Genomic DNA, 24549 nt, shown 5'->3' with positions numbered 1-24549 from the left:
TTGGAAGGATTGAGGAGTGGTGACTATTAGAGAACCAGCTGTCAGAGGCTGGGGATGAGAAGGAACTCATTCCCTCTCTTTTCCTCTTACTTGATAATAAAGTACTTACCCTGAGAGTATAAACAGAAGGCCCTACATGCTTTCCCTCGGTTATAAATATTGCTCACCTCCAGCATTTGTGAAGAAGTTGCTCACTGAGTCAGCTACTGGGATATTAGTGACTTTTACAACACAACGCTTTGACAAAAGACCAGGCAGAAAATGCTTAAAGGAAGAAGGTCTTGCTTTATTTTATGGTTTGGGGAGGGCATGGTGAAGAGCTCATAGCATAGAGGCTGAGGTGCATAGCTGCTGTTGCATTCGCTCTTTAGGGAATGGAAAACTAAGAGAGCAGATTGGACAATCCCCTTCCCCAAAGACCTGGCCCCAGTAAGTTACCTCCACCAGCCAGGCCTCACCTCCCAAAGCCTACAAAGCACCAACACCCACAAACAGCTCCACTAGCTAGAGACCAAACTACAAACCATGAGCCTATTAGGTCATTTCCAATTCAGGCCATAGCAATTGGTATCTCAATACGCTGGAGCCCTCAATGACATTGGGAAGTGAGACCACAAGGACAAGGGAAGGCCAGGAGGAGATAGGAAGACAAAGCAGGAATGTTGATCTGTCAGGTGGAATTTGCACTGCGTCTTCTTTCTACATTCCAGAAAGCTCAAAACTGCAAACCACAGGCCGAAAGCAGTCGGTGTCAAGGAGCCTGAAGCACCTATTCCATTCCTCAAACAAGTTTGTGAAGACCTTGAAACGGTGGGTCCTAAACACTTTGTCTAGGAAGTCTCAACATCTCAGGAATGGACTAGCTGGAGGTCTAAGTGGAAACCAAGTGGGAATTTTGTATTTTTATTAAAGGGATGAATTCTTACGAGAATTTGGACAAGATATGAATCTCTAAGTTCTAACCAATACATTTGCGATACGTAGCAAAAATATGTTTCTAGGTTTATTTTCAACTCAGCTTGCAACATGTCTAAAACTAATTTTATGTGTATACATATAATTATATATATTTAGCTATAAATGTATATATAATAATAGAGTTAATTATATATGCATATATGTAGATATATAGATATAGATAACTTCCTAAGACTCAGGTTTGGTAGAAGCAAACAGTTGAAGACTTTTTTTTTCCTTTCTCTTTTTCTCTGCAGAGGACTCTACATAGCCGTTATATTTTTTTATAAAGACAATATGTTAGTCACCAATGAAGACCAAATTCCAATCGTTGAAATAGATGACTCTCACACCAGTTCTATTACACAAGATTTTCTGTGGTTCATGAAGGTACACTGAGTTCTCGTTTCATTTTTTCTTTCCCTGTTTTGCACCAGGGTTAATGCACATAAATCTCTGAAACTTTAGTTGAGGGGTTTCTCACGATCAAAGTTTGAGGATGGGAGTAAATTATCTCGAAGATCCCGTACGGCCCCAGTATGCCCCATGTCATTTTTCTCTTAAAGGCCAAAGCAGTGTCTCTACTGAGTTTTCAAAGCAAAGAAGCGTGCATCCTGTCAGATTGTGTCTCCACTGTTCAGAGTTATGGGATCATTTGGCAAAGGCTAAAATGTAGATCTGACTATTTCATTAGTATTCAGATCTTTTTCCAATTGGACAGAGATCAAAAAGTTGTTTCGTGTGTGTGTATCTGAAAATGGAGAGGAGAACAAATATCAGGGGGGGTCAGGTTTCCTCCTCCCCACCCCTACTCCACCCCCCCTCTTTGCTTTGATGCCACAACCTAAATCATTTGCTGGCTGGGACGATGATCTGACCTTGTGACCTCTTTTGCAGCTGTCTTGTATGTGGGAAGACATCAGGTGGCTAAGGCAAAGTGTGCCCATCTCCATGTCCTCATCCACAGTGCTGCAAACTCGGCAGAAGATGCTTGCCGCCACGGCCCAGCTACAGGTGAGGGCCCCGGCTTGAGCTCTGGAAAGTGTCTCCAAACTGCAAGTGCCCAGTCAGCAATCCTGCCTGAAAAGGAGAAGGGGGAGGGGGGCTCGTCCCTTTTCAGATCCCTGGCCACAGAAAGGCTTCCTGGACAAGTTGAGCATTGTGTGCCTACTCATGGTGGACTTTGGGTTTGGAATCCTAAACGAAGAGTGAGGAAATCGGAATTCTCCATTTGATATTTTATCGGCCAACTCAGGTCTTCTTCGAGGATGCATTTTCATTGCCTGTAGAACAAGGGGAGTTTGACCGGATCACTGAAGGACCGGGGCTGTTTTGTAGAAGGATTTGGAGGGGATCAGAGAGCAGCAGGGGTTTAGGGCAGCTTCTGTTAAGCCTGTGCATGTGTATGAAGCTGAGGTCCTTAAGAGAACCTTGAGCCTCTGTCAGTGGTGCAACTCTACCTAGAGTTGTCTCTTCTCCTCTCTAGAAATTTACATAATGGGAGAGTAAGCTGCATTTGGCCAGCAAGCCCACAGCCACCAGGATAGGAAAAAGGGTTCCTAAAAACTCTTCTAACTCCTCTCCCACTTTCAATAGCAAAAATTTCTCCTTCAAATCCCTGCAATAGTAACAATTCGCCCTCTTACCTCATAACAGTTACATGTTGCTAGGAAAGGTTACATTTGTCCCCCTTGGCATACTTCTTTGCGACAGACCTTAACTGTCTCATGTCCTCAGTGGATTTGCAGATTTTTGTAGTATTCTTCATTACAGTTTACTCTTGTTTGAGAAATTCCTCCAACAACTTAAAGAGAAGTTCTTGGATCCGGACTATGGTGTTGGAGCTAAATTTCGAGCCCCCTCCTTTCATCACTAACCCACCCCACCCACTTGGTTGGACTATGGCACCATCTTCCAAATCGTTTTTTCTTTAAGATGAAGAACATTTCCTTGAGGCTCAGCGCCTTCACTAGCCCATAGTACAGCTGGGATAGGCCTGAACAGAGACTGGCCAACCTTAGGATTTCAAGCAAAATTCTTTGTGGCGTGCTTCTTAGAGTCTTCCCTGAAGACTTCTATGTACTATCAGCAACCTGAGAAGAACAGGCTGTTGCGAGCTACTCCTGTAGCTACAGATGCTGACGGACACCATGATAGCTAGTATGAGCCTGTCAAACCCTCACCAGAGCACTCCTGGGCTTCCTCACTCCCGACTCCAAACATCTGATCCCACCGTCTTTTGAGACTGTTTCCCTCTTTACCAAGCTGAGAGTCCTGGTACATCACATTCACTCCTTGAAAATATTCTAGACTTTTCTCTCAGAAAAAAAAAATACATAAGCCTGGATCTACCCAACATGTCTACACTACAGTAGTTTCGCATGGATTTCTGAGAGAAGCAGAACATATGATGCATGAAAAAGACCGACTTTGCACGTAGCCACCATTCTTACCTGGGATGATGGTATCTAATGACCCCACTGCGTTTCTGTAGTGACTTGCCTTCTCATGCTATAAAGGACTATTCAAAATATCTTCTTCATTCCTCTGCCTTCCTTCCCAGCCCCCACACTCTTCATCCTGCTAACAGGTGACCATCTCACTAATTCTCCAAACGATAAGAAGGGTTTTCCACCACTGAATCTTCAGAAGCTTCCCAGACACTCGCCTTCTCTTTTCCCCGCCTGTTCCTACAGTATCTGGCCTCATCCCCCCAACTAAAAGTTTCCACAGCCGCACATGCTCTGAGTCTCATCTCTTCTCTCTGCATTTTAAAATACTCCTCTCAAACTGGAGAGGTTGATGGATCGCTGATGAAGAGCACTTATTGCCCTTGCAGAGGACCTTGTCCCCTAAACCCATATCAGGTGGCCAGTAACGACTTGCGACTCCAGGTACAGGTGGACCCATTGCTTCTGCCTCTCATGGGCACTGCATTCGTGTGTATAGACCCTCACACAGACGCATATATGTAATTTAAAATAATAAAGATTAAATCTTATTTAAAAAAACTCGCTTCAGGTTAACCCCATGCCTAAAGTGCCCCCGGATACCCTTTCAGCTACCAATCACTTTTCATTCCTCATGCTAACTTTCTTGAATTACTTACATCCTTCTTCACCAAACTCCTCTTTCCCACATCAGCTCTACTACCATACCTCTAACGAACACTGCACTGGCAGGACAACAGTTATCGAGGCTGACACTGCTACAAAGCTGGGGCTCCTTACCTGTGTGATGGGACTGCAAGTGTGGGAACTCCAGGGTGTTTGGGGGGAGGGAAAGTGGGGCTACAATCTGGCATTTCTGAGAAACAGTCTCAAGAAATTCCCAGCACTTGGAAGGCAGAGGAAGGCCCATCTCTGAGAGTTCCCTGGTCTACAGATGGAGTTCCAGGACAGCCAGGGCTACACAGAGAAACCTTGTCTCAAAAGAAAAGACATAACTTTGTATTTTGTTTGAAAAGAAAGTGGAATGTGCAAAAAGTTAATTAGTTGATTGATTTTAGTTAATCAAAAATTAACTAACCTAAGCAAAAAGTATCAAGATGTGGATGTCAGTTACGATGAGAAGGACTGAAGAGAGAGTAAGCCCCGCCCACACTCTTCACTCTGTCTGGAGACTGGTGAGGCCTGTCCTCTCTGGAAGATTCCTTCCTGGGAAGCTTCCTCCTCCACACAGAGAGGAATCTAAAATACTAATCCTGGAAAGACAGTGCAGATTATTTTACATCAGACATCCCTCCTCCACAGTTCGCAGAAATAAGCAAGAACTGGAGAGCAATGGTGGTGGTACTCAGTCTTACTTCTTCAAGTAGGAAAAAGCAATATCAATTTTCACTTTTTCTAGTCCCCTCTGGGGACTTTTCTTTAACTTTTCATGCCATCTCAAACTGAAGGTCTTTAATAACGGAGCCTCCTGGCTACAGCTAATAGCTAGTCACGGAGGTCTTCTGACTAGACGTCCTCTTGCTAACCACCACATTGGTCTCCTTCCACCTCTCCAGGCAGGGGCAGCAGGAGTCCGGTTTGCCTGACATAGCGTGATGGGTATTGTCAGGATCTATTTCTCCTTTAGGCCCAAGGGGACAAATGCTACCCAAAGCATTTTTATACCAAGGAGGAAAACCAGGGTGATTGTTATTGCTTTCTTATTCAACCTACTAGAAACCTATCAAGCTGTGTATGGTAGCATGCGCCTTTAATCACAACACTCAAGAGGTAGTCATAGGCCTGTGAGTTCAAGGCCAACCTGATTTACATAGCAAGTCCTGGGCCAGCAAGGGCTACATGGTAAGACTTCTCTTTTGAGAGAGAGAGAGAGAGAGAGAGAGAGAGAGAGAGAGAGAGAGAGAGAGAGAATAGGAAGGAAAGAAGGAAGGAGAAAAGACTTTTCCAAACATGACAGTAAGCAATCATAAGTTGACTTTATTCATAAACTTATTCAAATGGTCACATCAGTGTTAGTCCATCATGAATTGTGGGCTATGTGTTAAGGAGAATGAAAAAGTCAACTATTATTGAGTTCTTCCTGTGCACTGTGCAAAGGATCCAGAGACACGGAAAGGAAGAGCCATGTCTCTGGACAGGCACTTCAATTATAGGCAGGGTAGCCAGACACATACTAAGAAGGTTGTACACAAGACAGACTGTTGGAAAGAAAAGAGAGGATGGGGAAATCTACCCGAGATGATGTTGCAGAGCTTTACACTGCTCTGACACTTCTGAAAGTTAAAGAAGGAAAGGACATTGTTCTGCCTCACAGTATCAGAGGCCTCCACCCAGTTTGGCTGCTTGGCACCTGAGGCAAGACAGAATACCATGGCTGTGCGCATGTGCACAGGGTGCTGCCAACCTGAGAGTGACCAGAAAGCATGAAATACATGAGGAACCAGGGACACCGTAAACCCTTCAAAGGCACACTTTCAGGGAACTACTTCCCCACCAGGTTTCATTTTCTAGTTTTCATTCCCTCCAATAATGTCATCAAATTATGAATCTGGCAGTGGCAGAATCCACTGATTAGATTGGAGCCCCCATGATCCAATCCCCCCTCAGTGAGCCTGTGGGGGAGAGTTAGAAATGTCTTCCCAGAGAGTGTACAACTGCAGGATCTACGTTGGAGACCTAGAGAGGATTCCAATTACAGCAGATTTGTAAAATCCTATATTCAACAGGGTAGCAGGCTTGAGAGTTTGTGAAACACATTTGCATGTATTGTTTGATTTATTCCTCTGAATACTCTCTGAGGTAAGGATTAGCCAGAGTGACACCTAAACTGTAAGGACCTTTAATTTAAGATGGTGACGCTTGGGACCAGAGAGAGTAAACAGTCTGATAAATAATGAATGACAGCCACCCTGGAAACTCAGCGACTGTAGGAGTGAAGTTCTAAGAGTGTTCTAAACCAACTCATTACTGGCTCGGAAGACCAACTGTTAAATATTCAGAAGGCTCATTGTCATACCCAAAGTAACTCAGAATGGGCTACACTACAGAGACGGTCACTTATTACAAAACAGCCACCCCACTCCTGGTCCTTTTGTTTTCGTATTGCAGTTCATCAATCCAACACTGCTTATATAACAACATGTCTATATAGAACTACAGCGTGATAGAGATGTAGACTAAAGATCTTACCAAAGTTGTGAGTGTGTGTGTGTGTCTGTGTCTGTGTGTGTGTGTGTCTGTGTGCGCGCACATGCATGTGATTTATAAGTAACTTGTTAGAAAAGAAAAATCTGAATGATTAGGCCACTTAAAATTTAATCTTACCAAATGCATTTTGTCAAATAATTATTTTTGAAACTCCTTGCTCATTCTGTGTCTGGTCTTTGTGAGGAAAAATAAAAAGCTTAAGACACAGTCCCTATCTATGAGGGAGCACTCCATGGTATGAAATTTGAAAATTGACCAGCTGGCTCATTTATCTTTAGCTCAACCTTGTCATTTTTACAAATTCCAGTTCTACATCGACTCTCACACCAATACATCATTACTTCATCATTTGTGTGAGCTCACACCACACAGACAACACACACACACACAAACACACACAGAGACACAGACAGACACAGACACACACATACTCACATACACACAGACACAGAGAGACATACACAGAGACACACACAGAAGGCACACAGACACACACACAGAAGACACACATAGAGACACACACACAGAAGGCACACATAGAGACACATACACAGAAGATACACATATATATACACAAATAGAAGACACACACACAGAAGGCACACAGACACACACAGAAGATACACATATATATACACAAATAGAAGACACACACACAGAAGACACACACAGAGACACACACAGAGACATAGACACAGAGAGACACACACACAGAAGACACACAGAGAGAAGACACACACAGACACAGACACACAAAGACACACACAGAGAAGGCACACACACAGACACACAGAGACACATACACAGAAGACACATACATACACACACCACAGACATAAAGAGACACAGAAAGACACACACAGACATAAAGAGACACAGAAAGATGCACACACACACACACACACACACACACACACACACACCAGCAATGGTTTGATCCTAATCATCTAGCTCTCTTGGCTAGAGCTCTTCACCCCTTCATACTTCTACAGTTCCTGTTTAATAGCCCCTGCCTCGGCTCCTTCAGATGCTGTGTTGCATCCTTTGCTTCCTATTCTTCTAAAAGCACTGTCTGCTCTGTTGACAGAGTTTACAAGCAATTTCAACCAGAGTTTTAGTAGGCAGGACTCTCTGAGATGCAAACCAGGCCAATCCCGATTAAAGACCTTGACAGGTACTGCACAGTCATCTGGGGGCCTCTGGACAATAGGCCCCATTATCAATTCACCTCTTCACTTTAAACAACCCACCCCATACTCGCTTACTGGAGATCTCTTGACAACTCCACAAGGAGCATACTTGGAATATCAGACATTTTTCTTTAAAACATCTGGGATTCTCTTCAAGTGCTGGTCACTGAGGTTTATGTGCTGGTGCGTCTATGTGGGCAAAAGATATTTACAGATATTGAATTTGCTTAAAAAAATATAGCGTCTGTGCCTCTTGCTATAATCTTTGCAGGCTCTCAGTGAAGACTTTTCTTTGAGCTTTCTCTTAAGCACACTTCTGCAGTCCCACCTATGCTAGGTCTAAGTCTGAAAAAAAAAAACAAAAAAGCAAACAGCTCCTCAGAAATCCAGTTGTTCCTTGTCTTTTGTTGTGGTCTTGTTTCTTTGTTTTATGTTATCAACTGAGCTACCAGTAATCTGTTGCTTTGTAGAATTTACTTGGAACACACAACTTGGGAAGACTCTACTATGAGCCTATTAAAGATCGCCATGGCAACATCCTCATAGTTACCATCAGAGAAGTGGAGATGCTTTATTCCTTTTTTAATGGCAAATGGATGCAAATCTCAAAACTGCAAAGCCAGAGGAAGTCTCTGTCAACACCCGAAGAGCCAACAGCCTTAGATATTTTACTAATAACCATCCAGGTATGTAGGATTCTTTTTTCCAATCTGCTGATATTTGTGATTCCGATACATCTATGTCATCTCCAGTACAATACGCCAAGAGTCATTCCCATCAATGGGGATGCTGTAGAGCCCTGCGGTGAGTCACCATTCAGATTCCATACACAGGAATGATGCTTTCATTGATCTCGGCCTACATATAGAACTGGTTGAGCTATCTTAAAATCAGTCACTCTGAAAATGTCCTGACAAATGCATGAGTTACTTTCACATTGCAATGACCAAATTACCTCCCAGAGGAACAACATAATGGGGAAAAGGAGTATCTTGGTTAGCAGTTTCAGATTGGTACAGTCCATCACAACAAGTGCAGGCTCCATGGCTCAGCCCTGGTGGATCAGGAAGTCCTGAGTGACTGAAACTAGGGTTTGGGTGAGGCTAACAACCTCCAAGGACCCGCCCATGGTGGTGAGCTACTCCCACTAGTTAGGTCCTATCTCCAGAAGGTCCCATAGCCCTCCAAGATTCTACCAGGCTGAGGGATAAGCAATCAAAACATGAAACGTATGAGGTATAATTAAGATACAAACCTTAACACTGGTGAACCCGTGAGAACAACTGGGAGAAGCAAGCAGGGAGTCTGCGGAGAATGTTGCAAACATTAACTTGGTGCCGGAGTGAATCCTAACCGTACAAGAATCACAAACATTGATATTTACTCTTGCCTGTTCTTCATATTACCCTCTTACAACAGCAAGGCACAATGAACTCCATTTTAGGAATGAGACAGTTGGGGATCAAAGAGGGTAAGGGACACAGGGAGGCACACAGACGATGACTGAGGGAGGCTAAAGAAGCTTTGTCCCCAATAGTCTTCCACTTGCGCAAGCCCTTCTCCAAGGCCCCAGCACTGTAGCAGTTAGCATTGAAAAGTTTGTATTCTTTTTCTGTAGCATTTCTTTACTAAGGGGAAGGCGTGTGCATGCCACAGTGCACATTCAGAGGTCAAAAGACAACTTGCAAGGAGGATCGGCTCTCTCCTCCTACCTTGTGGGTCTCGGGATCCAGCTCAGGTCATCAGGCTTGGAGGCGAGCATCTTCACCTGCTTGGCCATCTTACCAGCCCTATATCCTCTGTCTGAAAGGACCAAAAACTGTGTTAACCGCAGGTGCTGCAAGCCACAGAAAGTGGCCCTAGACACAATAGTGTCAAAGTACCAAAATGGCAGAGGAAGTCTTCTTCCAGCTGTCAGTCACATTCTGTGGAATGAGGGAGAGACTTGGGAGTAAATAGTAACTTAGGATTTTAGAGAGGGGTGGAAGAGAAGAGCTCCCAAAAACTCTCAAAATCCAAACTGGAGCAATTCATACGCAGACCCGCAGCACTTGCCACAGGCCTGGCTCCCCCAGTGGCACACATTCGTATGTGACATGGACTTCACACCACTTTGCTTTCGTTCTTACATAATTTTAAAATGCCACTGGTTGAATGGAGTTCACCAATTAGGTAGAAAACATCTAGCCAGAGCAACCATGGGCATATATCACAAACGAGTCTGTTCTAAGTAACAGGGAAGGAAGAGGCCTGTTCCATCCAGACAAATCCCAATCTCGGCCACACTAACTACCCATGTTCACCTTAAATAGCTTATTCACCTTCTCTCCCAAGGAGCATCTAATGCAAGAATGAGCCTGATCACTACTTGGCCTGGCCCAAACCAGGACAAAGTCGAACACAACACAGGTGATCTTGAGCGCTCAAAGCCAGAAGCTCTGGATTCGATCTTGTGAAGTCTGGGTTCATAGGAAATTGACCAGCTGGTGTGTGTGTGTGTGTGTGTGTGTGTGTGTGTGTGTGTGTGTGTGTGTATAGGGTTGGGGGCAGGGAGCACAGACACACTCCTGGCTCCTCTCTTCACCTTTTATAAGCAAGTGCTAAAAGAAACGTTTAAGAAATCATAATAAATTTAGTTTTTACAGGGTGACTAATACACTAATCCCCTATAGGGATAAACTGGGGTCTGGGCTACCTTTACTCCTAGAAACACAGGCCCCAGCATGATATAATACCTGGTTTCTCCTAGACTTATTACATTAAAAATGTGTTACAGGTGCAGAAAAATTCCAATCTGGTGAAAGGTTGTTAGAGAAGGAGACCAAAAATAGAGGCAGGCTCAGGTTTCCACACAGATCCAAGTGGAAAATTCACCCCCTGCTGACTGGCGCATTCCTGCTTGATGTCATTCCCACCACCACCACCCCCTCTCCTCTCCTCACCTTCTCTCTCCCACTTCCCAGGCAGGTCTAACACTGGATGGGAAACGGACAGTAAGACTCTTAGGGTTGGTGGCCAAACACTGAAGACTGGAAACATAATTCTGTCAGGAGTTGGTGCCACCAACTCAACATGAAGGCTGAGCTAGACCTTGGTGGCCCAAAAGATGGCTGGGTACATCGCAGTGACAAGCCAAACTCTCTTCTCTCAAAGAATTGACGGAGAGAAGGCATGCTGGTGGAGGTCTCGGTTTCTTCCTAGCACCTCACAACACTCTCTGGGGTATCCCTTTGAAACTAGGGTGACTGGGTAATATTTCTACTCCATTTCTCAGCCATGTGACCAGAGAGAGTTACTCTTCAGCTCTTTGTCTCCGATTCTGGAAGAAAAAAGAAAAACACCAAACCCTACAAACCCTACCTCACAGGGTTCTGAAGAAGATGCCATGATGAAATGGCATAGAAGCATCAGGAGAGTAAACCAACACAGTAAACTTTCACAATCTTTATTCTTTTCCACCAATACTAAGCTCCCCTCAGGTCACTCTCAATCCAACTTCCTTCACCTTCCTGAGGAGACCTTTGCTACTGGCTGGTCATCTCTTGAGGTGTTTTGTCACCCCGTCTACATCTTTGTAACAATGCTGTAAGAGATTCTCGGTATGAAGACTATGTGAGTCACACCCAGTCAGGCCTCAACAAAATCTTATCTTACAACTACTCTATCAATCCCTGGGGCTCCTCAGAAACTCTGACATCCAACTCCTCAAATTCCCAACCTCTTCAGGTCCTAGGCTTTATGAATTGGCCTCTCTCACGTATGTGGGGAAAAAAAAACCCTCTTCACCCTACCCACTGTCTCCCTCCTACACCCTGGAAAGTAAAGGAAGTCGTTATAAACAAATTAGAGTCCTGCTGAGCAAGCTGATTGGCAGTGAGGGTATTTCCCAACAAGAGGGCTGCTCTGGGCTGTGCTTGCTCTAGAACCTTCAGGGGCTGGATAACTTGAGGGTGCAGTTGTCTAAGGACATTAATTTCATACACATACTCTGTATATTCAATGCTGCTGTATCTGTTATCATTGGATTCTCGTGAAAAGCCAGTGAGGCTTAATGAGTCTGTGTCCAGGCCACATATGAAGATACGCATTTTAAGGAGATGATGTGCCGATGTCACATTATCCAAAAATAGAGAAAAACGATGGGAGAGTCACACCCACCACCTAATTGGAGCCCTCCCCATTCTACTTCATGACTAGAGGCTCTCTGTTTCCTTTCTTCACAGGCTGTCCTAGGGAAACTTGCCCACTTCGGCTGTCTGCTTCCTCCCTTAGGCATGACTTGTCACCACTAGATGTCCAGGACATATTAATTACCTCTTCTGCCATTTCTGCTGTCTGACCCGTACCTTCCTCCTACACCCTTCCTACACATGCATCTAACACGTTAATCAAAAAGGAGTCTCAGGTATAGAAGTAAGAAGCAAGTGGGTTCACGCCTGTTCACACTATTTACACTCACCAAAGTCTATAAACAACCTCTAGTCTGTAATAGCTGCTAAATGGCTGAACAAAACCGAGTTTGGCCTTGTCCTGGAGAGTTATTCAGTCATAAGCGAGTCAGGTCCAATCCAGGTTACAGCCTAGATGAGCCTTGCACTCTACATCACACTAAGCAAACGAAGCCAGATAGGGACTCTCGCAGGTTATGTGACTTCAATCGCATGCTGTACCTACTACAATAAGCAAGATCGAGGGGACAGAATTCCTGGGCAGGGGGAAGACAGATGGGAGAACCGTGGGTGATGAATGTGAGGCTTCTTTCTTAAGTATATTGAAAAGGTCTAAATGTTGGTATTGACAGTAACACAACCTTGCCAATATGCTAAACACTGATGCCCATAATGTGTTATGAAGATGAAACGTATGAGTTACACCTCACTTTAGAAGGGGATTGGGACTGGAGAGATGGCTCAGTGGTTAAGAGCACTGACTGCTCTTCCAGAGGTCCTGAGTTCAATTCCCAGCCACTACGTGGTGGCTCACAACCATCTGTCATGGGATCCGATGCCCTTTTCTGGTGTGTCTGAAGAAGACAGTGACAGTGTGCTCACATACAATAAATAAATAAATAAATAAATAAATAAATAAATAAATAAATAAGACAGTGACAGTGTACTCACATACAATGAATACATACATAAATAAATAAATACATACATATATACATACATACATAAATAAGAAAGACAACTGCCTTCAGGGGGAAAAACTCTTTAAAAAATAGAAGGAATGACAGAAGTAATAGACACTACACTAATCCATAGTCATCCTCCCACGGAAATGGGGCAAACCCCAGCCCATTGTGGTACAGGACCAGGGTTCTATTGTCAAAACATTTTCCATTCTTTAAAAAGAAGTTGGGACTGCACAAAGTAAAGTAAGATCTCTCTATTTTTAAAAGCCGTAAACAACTCAGAAAATTGAAATGCCCTTCTGGTCTAATTAGTCCTAGACCCACAGTGACCACTAGCCACTCCTTCGTGACCCCTGCCCTCCTACACAATTGGCTTCCGTGCCTTACCCAACAAAATAAAAGTCCAGTACTTACTGGAAAAGCAGCTGCCTATTGTTCCTTTAGCAGGCACTAAAAAGAACAGAGGCTAGGTGGGGCGGAGGACTCTCAGACCCCATACCAGCAAGACCCAGACCTCACCTAGGTCTGCCTTTCACAAACAAGTTTTTGCAACATCAAATCAAAGAGGTTCTGAGGTGCTGGGCTTTCTTTTCTGGGCTATAGGAAAACCAAGTGAGCAAGTCAAGGCCCTTGCTCTCAAGGAGTTCAGTTAAGGGAGGGAGACAGACTTGTAAACAAATCAAGGTAATACAAGGCAGAATTAAACCAGAGCCTGATAGCAGTACTAACGTATGGGGACACACACAAAGCAACTATTAGATCTACCTAGAAATATCAGGCATTGCAGAAGAGGTGGTGTGGGGCTGAGCCATGAGAGGAAGCTAAGTTTATCAGATGGAGGAAAAGAGCCAGAGAAGGGAGAGAGGGGGCATTAAATGAGAGAATACAGGCAAAGAAAGGAGGCAGCGGGAGCTGGAGGCGCAGCTTCATTCAGCCTCCCTGGAGTACACGCGGGCCTAACACAATCTTCATGTGGACTTTATTAAGCTGATTAGAAAAACTGGCTCATAGCTTTCTCCCTCACACTGGAACGTAAGCTCCATGAAGGAAAAGATAAGTCTTATTCATCTCTGTGTCATCCACAAGCACGCATAATCCCCGACGTGTTAAGTAGGGGCTTTGTCATAGCATGCTAGTGTGGCTGAGGCAGGAGGATGCCAAGTTCAAGACATGTCTGGGTTGTATGGCATGCAAAGGCAGCCTAAGCGAGTACCTGAGACCCTATTAGAAACAGATGAAAGAAGGCTGAGGAGGACACAGATTGGTGGTGGGGGTTCCCTTCATATGCTCCAGCCTGGGGCTCCGTCCTTGGCACCCTTCAGACAAACACAGGATGCAGCCATTGGGACGGTGCCGGGGAGGAAAAAGCCATTCATTATGTCCAGGGACAGGGGACATAAAAGGACAATGATGGTGAAAAGGGAGAGCCTGGAGATGCAGGTTAGAGGTTAAATCAGGCGATGGGATTCAGTTTGGTCTTGGAGGCCATTCTAGCATGTTCCGTTACGTGAATGAGACGGCTTTCTCTTCCCATTCATTTTTCAGGCTCCAAAAACATTCTGACTAATAAAGGATAAATGACTATGTAAAGACACAAAAATACATAGTTACTGCCCGGTAAAAATTGAATAAAAGAGTGAGTGACTCCATCCCACCGTGGTGATGGTTTTTTTATAACCACAGTATGTTCCTAACTCACACTCCACTTGTGGTCAGCTCTGACCCCCACATGTTTGCCTCTGACACCCTTACCCATCCTATATTTGTACCGTTGGGGTTGAGTCTTTACAAGCACATTTTCTTATTACATTTCAACCCTTATTATGACGGGCTTAGTTTTCCAATGCGCTGGGTCATTCATAGTTTTATTGCTATTTTTCCAGAAAATCCAAACCACACCAAATCTTGGACCCACAAATTCGTTACACACATTGTTGATTTGCTTTGTCCAGGATGTCAATAAATGAGCTGGAAATACTGGCCCTTGGGAACCAGTCCCTACTGGGCTGTCACTCAGTCTGTCTACTATTCCAATATCATCTTCCTTATCCACAAATAGTCAACCCAGTTATTGGGCTTGTTAATGTGGTCAAGAATCTGCTTTTCCCCAGCTATCTCTCGAAATGGATCACACTGGGGGCTTCGCCCCACTCTGTGGATCTCTTCTTTGTTGCTATTGGAAATGAAAAGTTGTCTCTATGACTTTCTCTTCACAAAACCATGCTGACTTCTCCTCGATTGCCTGGCTAGCTGCAAATTGATTGTGTGACGGTTCTCTCTCCTTCCCGCCCCCCAAGATCAATAATTCGAAGGTCTTTAATGACCAGAGACATTCTGTGTCTTCTCTGCTTCTGTGGCAAAGACAGGCACATTTGTCATTTCCTAGTCTTTGGGGACTTTCTCCAGTCTCCATGAGGTCTCAAAGATAATGACGTGTGGGGTCTACAGTCACATCCTTGTATCCCTAGGGTATATATCCCCAGAGTCTGCTCATTCCAATGCTTCTGGTTTCCTTCTCACGTTAATCACCTCCCACCTTTCGATGTTGTCAATTTCCCAAAACATGAGCCTTGGGCTCTTCTGGTCAGCTACTTCCTCATGATCTGTTTGGAAGAGACATGGGAGAAACACTCCTAAGTTCAGTCTCACCCATCCCTACATCAATAATCATCTTTCTTGATCATGAGGTTTTTTTTCTACATTATTATTATTATTATTATTATTACTATTATCATTTTGCTAAATGCCTCTAGAAAGTTATTTTAGACTGAGTTTCCTGATGAGCTTGTCTCAAGTCTTCGCTTGTCCCTGGTCTGTTATTCTGTCTTAGAGATCTGACCTCCACATTGTATACTAATTTACACATGAAGAAAATTAAAAACAAACAAACAAAAACCCAGCTTTACCATTAACTTCATTGTCTGGTTCAAGAAGACAAAGGGGCTGAAGATGGTTCAGGGGCAGAGTCCCCAAGTGTGTGAGGATCTGGGTCTAACTCCGGGGGATGCAAAAGGAAAAGCAGAAGGGGGAAGAAACGTCTCAGCCAAGTTCATCTAGTGTCTCTACTGCCCTACCACACCACCCAAGCCTGCCTAGTGCGATGCTCTGTTCCCTCACCTGTCTTTCTCAGCCTCCAAGGAGGAGGCATGGAGTGTTTACCTGAGGCCCATGCTCCCTTTGGAGCAGAGCACACCGTGGGTCCTCAGAAGTGTGACGCACAGGCCAGAGGGTATGATGTGGAGCACGCCTCAGACAGTGAGTTCTATGGAGGAGGACTTGTTCCTTCAGAGAGAATCTGTCCAGGGAGCTCCATTCCTTCCTCCTCTCTAAAGATCTCTGTACAAGGTCAGGTGTTGGTTTTGGTTTTAATGCCTGTCTTACAGTTGGTGGTAAAAGTCGGGTCTCTTTATTCTATTCTTCTAAAAAATTAATTTGTCTTCCGTAACACTGCTTTCAGTCGGAAAGTCATGATTATAACCATTAACTGAATCCAAAGTGATGTTTTCATACGTGTATGCAATGTAAAATGATTATTCTGGCTAATTAGACTATCTGCCGTCTTATTTACTTACTATCTTTTGTGGTGATTTGTTTTAAATTCACTCTTAGCTATTTTGTCCTTTCTGAAAGTCAGGTTCTGTGCAGCCTACAGAGACCTTTTCTATAACAAGTTACCTGACTCTTCAGTTCCTCACCCCACCCCCCAGACTCTTACCACCTGAACCCTTAAATAGTAGATGTGTCTACTAACACGGGGAGTGGGGCAGGGGGAGCACCAGTCGTCAGTTATCCAAGTTTCTGCAGCTGTACAGAGAGGTGAATGTCATAACCCACAGGATTCACCGAGAACCGATTCCAGTGAACAAAATCCCAGTCAGCCATATTATCATTGGTGCTTAACCCTGTCATACCAAGACCTTCTCCATATTGCAGTCTTAGCTGCCTGCGGTCCATCGTCATAGAACAACATAATGCAAATTCAGTGCAAAACCATTCAGACAATGTTTTGATCTTGTAAAAAAAAAATAGAGAGAGGGAGGGAGAACAGAAAAGACAAGACATTTTTGAAGCTTATTATTTTGTTTTTTGGGGTTTTTTGTTGTTGTTGTTGTTTGTTTGTTTGTTTTTTTCTTTTCTTTTTTTCCGAGCTGGGGACTGAACCCAGGGCCTTGTGCTTGTTAGGCAAGCGCTCTACCACTGAGCTAAATCCCCAACCCTTGAAGCTTATTATAAGGAGACTCAATCAACTCTGATGCAAAGTCACAGGCCATGGAGAGCCCAGACATGGCAGGACAGTCAATGAGGGAAGAACAGAAAATGAACAGGATCCTCAGAAGGATATTACTTACATATCAACATCTTAAAGGTCTCAGGAAAAGAGTGCAAAAACTTCAAATGCTTTTGTTAGACTTGTTTTCTTCATGAGGACACTGGGGATGTCAAATATGAAAGTCGTCATCAGCTCCCATACTCTGGGGTCTAAAATGTTAATCCAAAGGGAAACAGTGCCCCTCTCATTCTTTCTTTACTCTTGGAATCAGTGTGTAATGACTTTGGTTTAAAAATTAAATGAAGCACTTGGTACTAATCTTTTACTTTTGGAAATAAAGAGTCGAACTTTTTCTTTTTTTACTCTTACCACTTAGATTCTATTTTAAATCATTTTCTTTAAAGTAGACTTTTCTGCCTTAATTATTCTAAAGTCAAGAATAATGTGTTTTGTCAGCATTTACACAGATAAATGTTTATTTTTCCACAGCTAAATTATAAGCCCTCCAGGGACAGATACTGTGAATTCTATCTTTCTTTATTATCTGCCTCCTCCAGCAGCAGTCTATTCCCCATCATAAACCCACAAATGTACCCTTGGCACCGAAATCTGAGAAAAATAAACATTGAACACATATATTAAAGACTGATTACCTGACTTGGAGAAGAATTTTTTTTTTCCTGCACCTAAGACTAGCATAACCTCGATACCTCCCAGCTACTCATGGCCGTACCTGGGCTTTCTTACCTCATGGCCAGAGTTCCTTTCCCTCAGAATGGCCCACCATGAGGAATGGGTTTTGAGAGCGCTGTGTGTGATGACTGGTTGTTGTCGTTTTTGGTCTCCCTTTGCCTTACAGGATATTCTGTCCTATCACAAGAGGAGTCATCAGCGGCTCTCGCCTGGACTGTATCTCGGTTACCTAAAGCTATGTAGCTCTGTGGATCAGATCAAAGTGCTCGTAACCCAAAAGCTGCCCAACATTCTCTGCCACGTGAAGATCCGTGAAAACCATAACATTTCCAAGTAAGTGATCCAGAAGAGGGATTTACCTTGGTCTCATGTGCCCGGAGGAAAGTCAAGTGTTATCTACCAGTATAGTGTCCCTGGAGAGATGTTTGGCAGCATGGTGGAGTCCTAGCGGCTAGGATGACGTCAGCTGGGAGGAGCAAAGCTATTAACAGAGGCACCGCACCTTCCCTGTCCCTTCTGCCTGGCTCAGGGTGCAACCAGCGGTGTTCCACTGGCTTATGAAAGAGCGGAAGAGCGAAGACTTTGTCTTTGCACACTGCTGTTCCTATTATCTTTGTTCACCACTGGAAATAGGCTCTCTGTGCTCTTTGTTTTTAAGATCACTGATGAGAATGGTGTCTCGTGGAGTTAATGCTTCTTCCCTGACCTGAAGGAGCCCCGCCCACTTTCAGTCTACCCACTCCTTACACGCCGCTGTCTCTGCCTTTAGGACTTTGCGTCTTTCCGACTTCCGATGTGTCTGACAATTCTCTAGGAAAAAAAAAAGAAGTGATGTGACCGGGCCCAAACTTTCCAGAAATTTCCTCTATGGTTTGGCATGGGGTGAATTATTTTGTTAGTCTTGGGGCAGTTGCCCCGTCTTGGTAATGCGTCTCAACTTTATAACTAACCCTAATAGCAGGCCTCTAGTTAGTCTACTGTAATGAACTGAATTGTATGCTACATGAAAATAAAGAAAAAGGAGAAATACATAATAAAAAGAAAAGTCTCTGAACTTCCTTTGGTGTGGACGGATGCACACCTAAGATTCTCAAAGTCTTTAGAAATGTAGATTTGCTTTAACGAAAACAAATTTGGGCCTTTGAAATTTGGTGTCTGCAGTGGCAAGACTTTAGTGACTATGACGTCTCACAGTGGTAGCAGTGGAGAAGACAGCCTGAGGGGGAAGAGATGGGGTAGTCTCTGAGTACTCTGACCACTACACCTCCTTTCACCTAGCAACTGCACCTGGACTTTAAGTCTGCCCCCTGGTGGTCATTTCAATAATCAACATTTGGTATCCTCAGTCTTTTTTTTTTCCCCAGAAGACTGCAAGGTTCCTGTGTGACTCAACTGCACAATGGCCATTTTCATCTGTTTCTGGATTTGTGTCGTGAAGTCTTGGTCACCATCTTTTAGTAATTATATCAACAGATTTTTCCCTTTCCAAGGACCCAAGATTCACTAGTACAAAAGACCATGACATCCTTCAAGTTCCAGCCATCTCGCCATCCTCAGAGCCCCACGCTGACTAGTTCGAGGCAGTGCGGTTCCTATTGGGTATTTTCTAGTTTGGTGCCACACCCCATTGCAGCAAGGTCAACTGTTAGGGTCTATGCTAATCGTAAGCCTCTCATGTAGTTGTGTATCAGGGATGAGAAAAAGGACTCAATCCCAAGTAGGTTCTCAAGGATTTCCATTATTTGTGGAGCTAAAAGAATGCCCAAATTGCAATAGGACTTAAGTATGATTTCTCCCTCTCTCTCTCTCTCTCTTATTGGAACAAATGATAGATTTTTCCATAGTCTTGTCCAGTATGAGGCTTGAAACGAAACAGATCTCTTAAAAACAGAAACATTTCTAAGAGGGCAGTAAGAGAACACTTGGAGTTGGTTGATTGACTTGTTTGTTTCTCTTGCTTTTTTATTTTTTTTTAAACGAACTTCCTCCAGCACAGTCAATTTGGTTTTCTGACCCAGAGACTGGAGCCTAGGCTGTGATGAATCTTTAGTAAGAGTCTTCCACCATGAAGAGGAGGGCTCTCCTCCCTAGCCTGCTCTTGAGAGCCAGTTACTGCTCCCTATGGAGCTGGGAGGAGAAACTGGGCCAACTGAACGTGTTTAGAGACTTGCGCAAATTACCTGTGGAAACAATGTTGCCCAAGAGGCATTTACCTTGATCTTTTCAAGCCCCTTTTGAGGAGTGGCTTTTGGGGGACCAGCCAGATGTTCCTCCCTGCCACTGCCGTTCTTTCCCCCTTGCCTTCTGCTTGGCATTTGGAAACGTTCATTAGGAAGAACTATAGAGCATGCAGAATGGAGACACAGATGACTGGTTTGGGAGGAGCAGAGAGGCAGTGATGTGTGTCCCCTGGTCCCTTTTATTGGAATTGTCTGGTGTTCTTGTTTGTGATTCTCCTCAAGCTTGTGGAAAGGGAGCGAAACCAAAATAGTCCCCATGATTACAACAGGCCAGGGCTGAAATGTGCCCTGTGGTTTGTTGCCTGAGTTGGACCAGAGTCCTGTGGTTAGCCAACTGTGGAATTAACCAGTAGATGCCCCTGTGGTAAAATGTAGGCTCTTAGAACTCACAGCGGATCCACCGAGACAGGAAAACAAGGACAGTCAGGAAGTGACTGCCAACACCTGAATGCTTCAGTCTCAAAAGCTGACCCATGGAAGCCTGACCCATTGTTCCAAAGAGCAGGTGCTTTGAGAAGTGAACTGAGCTGAAATCAGCAGCAGTCCATCTGAACTCCATTTAGGTAGCAAAAGGTTCAAGTTCCATAAATAGAATTTTTGAACCACAGAGCACTGGCCATTTCAGGTTCTGGACATACACAGTAAGAATGTTCTGAGCTGTATGCTGAACTTTTCTTATATTCCTAATTTTAACTTGACTCAACATACAGAGAGGAGTGGGAGTGGATCCAAAAGCTTTCTGGCTCTGAATCTATGGAAAGTGTGGATCATAATGCTGACTGCCCCGTGCGATTGTTCTTCTACGAGCTCCAGATGGCAGTGGCGGCTCTCCTGAAGCAGATCAATATACCTCTACACCAGGTACCGGGCTTACCATTCTATCTCCTTTTTATGGCTCGTGGAAACTGAGTCGTATCATAAAACGTACTCGAGAGGCATATATATGTCCGTGTGTTTATTGTCATTTATTTAAATACCACTCCGCCTGTACACGCATGTTTTGAATTTAATGCCTACAGCTAGACCCAGGCTATGCTCTGGCTCCCTTTCTTCTTGTTCCTTCATATCAACCACTTACGAATTTTCCAGACCCCACTCACAGGGTACTCTGGCTAAGCAAGAAAGACCCTCTTGTCTAACCTGAAAGATACCAAGATTCAGCTTCAGGTCAGTGTTAAATGCAAGAATCCATACATGCATGCCTACATAACCAAACAGCGGTACAGTTAGATATACAAATATCTTGAGGGCAAAAGAATAAGCGAGGAATTTAAGACAGCAGCTAATTCATTTCATGTTGTCTGTTATTAACAAAATCATTATCTAAATGAAGATATGCACACCTCTCCTCTGTAAGTCAGAACTTCAAGGGAGACTGTCGTATGAAGGGTAAAAATGTTTTAGGCTCTGTCTAGCGACATGCTGAAATCGGGAATGGGCTTGTCTGCTCTCTGCCTTGTTTTATCTCCTTTCGCCGTCCCTGCTCCTCGCCACACAACATGAACGCAGAGCAGGAGAGAACCAAGTGTATCCTACGTGAGCGAGCTCATTACAGCACTGGCCCGTTCTCCCTTCGGAAGAGAAAGAGCTACACATTGGCCACACAAAGGCAATAAGTCAGAAAATCCAAAAGTGTCTAACTGTTAGGATTTTGCTGATTCTCAAGTCTATACTTCACAGCCAGTCCAAACCTGCCAAAACTGATACAGACTAAATTGTAAGAGACGCTAAAGACGCTAGGGGAGCTACTGGATTATTCCAGAGGTGGCCCTTTGTGCTCACAAAGAGGAAAAGTAAGAACACAGCAGCTCTCCTTGTGACAGTAGGTACTATTAAAGGGTCTCTTGGATTTAGCGGGTTTGAGGCAGCTCATATTTCATTGGTGACTCGGGCTACATATACATGTTGGGAGAAGGCCGCCTAACTGCATAACAGTGCATACAACATTTTTTTTTATACTTGTAAATTTTTCTCAGTCCTTGGCCAGAAACTACATTTTTTCCCCCTTAACCAACTTAAATTGAAACTAGTGGATTTTTAATTCAATCCATTTTTGTTGCTTCATGTAATTATATTCATCATTTTGAAAAGCCCACAGAATGTAATCATTTTCTGCTTTTATAAGAAGCATAAATGTTGTTTTCAGAGTTTATGTGGAACATTACTGCCTTAAATCTTGATTTTATATAGCATTATTAAATGGGCTGAACCCTAATATTTATGTTGTATAAAAATTCCAAGCTTGAAGTTGTGTAATTTTGTTAGATGTTTTATGCCGGTTTGGTGTTGTTTATGTAAGTGCCGTGTTGTAACTCTCCTATTTTTCCTCTGCGCGTGTCCCTCTGCAGGCAAGGAACTTCCGCCTCTACACACAGGAGGTGTTGGAAATGGGTCACAATGTGTCCTTTCTTCTCCTGCTCCCTGCCTCAGACGACGTCTGTACAGCCCCAGGACAGAATAATCCCTACACCCCGCACTCAGGGTTTCTTAACCTCCCTCTTCAGATGTTTGAACTCGGTATAGTAGCTTGTTTCACCTAGAAATATTAACCCAGCCTCCTTATAATAAAATCACAAAGTGATATCTGTTCCCCCTTGTCCCAGTGGAGGGTCAGTAAATCACATGATGGCTTTGGCAACAACCCTTCCTAGAACTGTGTACAAGTGTGAGCAAGAACGAGGCTCCAGGACTAGGCTGAGCAGTGACTACCGAGGCCTTGCTAAGGTCCAATGGAGAGGAAAGAATTCTAAACTGAAAGTTATAAGGCTTTCTCACTGCCTTCTCTCCCAACTTCTTAGAACATGACTACAAGAGTGATATGCTCATGAGAAATGCTTCCCTCCCTCCTCCCTCTTTCTCCCTTTTCCTCTCCCCTCCCCCATCCCCCATAGTCAGCTGGGAAAACATAACAATGAAATTAATAAAGAGATTCATATCACTTAGGAGCAATAAAAGAAAAGATAAGTAGTCTTAATGTATTAAATAAACAGATTGATATTAGATAGGCTCAAAACAGCCTAGACAATTTGAGGAGTGGACAAGATCTCCCAGGATGCAATGCTTAACATGAGGGATCCCATGGTGGAAGATCTTGCCCTGGCCTTCAGAATGAACAGCCAGGCTGCAGTTTCTGCAGAGACCCCTGCTGCCCCGTGACAATGTGAACAGGGAGGCTTTGTCTCCTTCCTGGGGCTTCATCCTGTAACAGACCAATAAGAGGCACTTAGCAAGGGCTCCCTCAATTTAAATGAATCGAGCAGTTTAGGGGAGGCTGAGTGAATTATAGAATGGGGGCAGAACCTGTTTAGATGGATCCTAAGCCTAGATTTAGAAACACACAAGGTGATTGCCTGAAACTCCACCTAGAGATCTGGGTGTCTGAATCCAAATGTATCTCAATCCAAATGTATCTCTTCCAGATTAAATTGCTTAAACCACTTAGTTGCCCTTGCTCCAAGAGGCTTAGACGCCCAAAGGGTGATGAACGGCAACTGCTATTCTCCAGAAGCAAGAGACCTCCTAAGAGAAGCTAGAAGCAGACTTGCAGACAGCGATTAGACAAGCCTGGGTCCCCTGCCGTATGACGCTGACATTCATTTAACTTTTTCATGCCTTTGCTATGTCACATGATTAATAGCAGTGACCATACCATTCCCCAAGCCCCAGGGTGACTATCCAGTACATTCCCTGGGGTATATATGACGCAGTTGCTTAAGGACGGACAGGTTAATAAGCACAGATAAAAAGAAAGGAATTCTTGTGAGAGGGAGAAGAACTAGCAAAGATATGAGACTATAGTAGTTGGGAAGATTTGGGGACAAGAGGTTCGGTTTGGTTAGATCAGAGCCGTCAGACATGGAGAGGACATTCAGCAGAACAGAGAGAAGGGGCCATGCTTACTTGCTAGAAAGGGATATGTAACGTGGATGGAAAGTAAAAGCCAAAACCTTTAGAGATGAGTCTAAAAGTCTAGGGGTAGAATGAGAGCTTGCGGCAAAGAGAGAAATGTAGGCATGAGAGACACTGAGTGTTGTCAAGACTGAGCAACTGTTTTATTTATTTATGTATTTATTTATTTATATCTAAATGCTTTTCCTCTTCCAGTCCCTCCTCGCAGGGTTCCTCCCCTGCTTCACCTCTCAGAGGCAGCCCCCCCCACCTCCCACCCCATATCCCCTCACCTTGGGACATCAAGTAAGAGTGAGTAACTATTAACAGGAGTGAAAGAAATGCTAAGAGATGATCACATTGGCAGCAGAAATTCGAGAAAGCAAACTGGGTGCCAAACAGGGAAACTTAACTTAAGCAGTGTCTACAAGTAGCTGCTGAAGCCAAGAAAACAAGTGATTCCCACAGGATAGATAAAGGAAAAGACTCCACTTCACTGTGGAGCTAGTCTGTATCTCTA

At 44.0% G+C, this 24549-nt stretch overlaps 1 protein-coding gene across 6 annotated transcripts in view; it reads left to right on the top strand.

The window, feature by feature from the left end:
• Ankfn1 (ankyrin-repeat and fibronectin type III domain containing 1) overlaps positions 1–24549 on the top strand; it is a 388671-nt gene that overhangs the window by 329958 nt on the left and 34164 nt on the right. For 5 of the 6 annotated variants that reach the window (XM_039087383.2, XM_039087381.2, XM_039087379.2 and 2 more), the window contains exons 11-17: positions 711–810; positions 1215–1347; positions 1855–1971; positions 8275–8490; positions 18068–18234; positions 20852–21002; positions 22490–22658. In XM_039087383.2, coding sequence (XP_038943311.1) covers positions 711–810; positions 1215–1347; positions 1855–1971; positions 8275–8490; positions 18068–18234; positions 20852–21002; positions 22490–22658 — 1053 coding nt within the window. The other variant, XM_039087384.2, reaches the window with a different exon arrangement.

This window comes from Rattus norvegicus, chromosome 10, assembly GCF_036323735.1.
Source record: "Rattus norvegicus strain BN/NHsdMcwi chromosome 10, GRCr8, whole genome shotgun sequence".
NCBI lineage: Eukaryota > Metazoa > Chordata > Mammalia > Rodentia > Muridae > Rattus > Rattus norvegicus.
The sequence above is the reverse complement of the archived record's forward strand: the minus strand, read 5'-3'. Positions and strand labels throughout refer to the sequence as shown.